Source organism: Aptenodytes forsteri, unplaced genomic scaffold (genome assembly GCF_000699145.1).
Source record: "Aptenodytes forsteri isolate BGI_AS27 unplaced genomic scaffold, ASM69914v1 Scaffold562, whole genome shotgun sequence".
Lineage (NCBI taxonomy): Eukaryota > Metazoa > Chordata > Aves > Sphenisciformes > Spheniscidae > Aptenodytes > Aptenodytes forsteri.
Window position 1 is genome coordinate 23,132 of NW_008795047.1, and position 584 is coordinate 23,715.

At 68.5% G+C, this 584-nt stretch overlaps 1 protein-coding gene across 1 annotated transcript in view; it reads left to right on the forward strand.

Moving 5' to 3' along the window:
- Positions 1 to 310, forward strand: part of LOC103897063 (zinc finger protein 501) — a 7,177-nt gene extending 6,867 nt beyond the window's left edge. The window contains exon 6 of the mRNA XM_019471458.1: positions 6 to 310. Coding sequence (XP_019327003.1) covers positions 6 to 237 — 232 coding nt within the window. The 3' untranslated portion in view covers positions 238 to 310. The remainder of the gene's footprint in view (positions 1 to 5) is intronic.
- The last annotated feature ends 274 nt before the right edge of the window (positions 311 to 584 follow it).

Genomic DNA, 584 nt, shown 5'->3' on the forward strand with positions numbered 1-584 from the left:
GCCAGCTGCGGCAAGAGCTTCTTCGAGAGCTCGGCCCTGATCCGCCACCAGCGCATACACACCGGGGAGACCCCCTACCAGTGCCCCCACTGCGGGAAGAGCTTCAAGCAGAGCTCGTCCCTCATCACCCACCTGCGCACCCACACCGGGGAGAAGCCCTACAAGTGCAGCGACTGCAGCAAGAGCTTCATCGTCAGCTCAGCCCTCATCAGGCACCAGCGGATCCACCTGGGATAGGCACCTGCCACTGCTACTCCTCCAGGTGCCCAGCCCCGCTGCTTTCGGGGGGCCGAGCCAGACAGAGCCGGAGGCATCTCGAGGGGACCCGGGGGCTCCCAGCCATGGCGGGGAGCAGGAGCCTTGCTGAGCTATGCTGGCACCGGCAGCCAAGACCCCTCCTGGGCCTGGGCGGGCACTGGTGGGAGAGGAGCCGCGGTGGGGATGGACTGGAGGGGTTGTTTCGCTTCTCCCGTGCGGAACGGGGACGCGGCACCGGCACCAGCTGCCCGTGGGGATTCCTTGACCCTGTCCTGGCCGGAGCTGTGGGAAGCCCGTGCCGGGCGGGCAGCCGTGGCTCGTTCCCC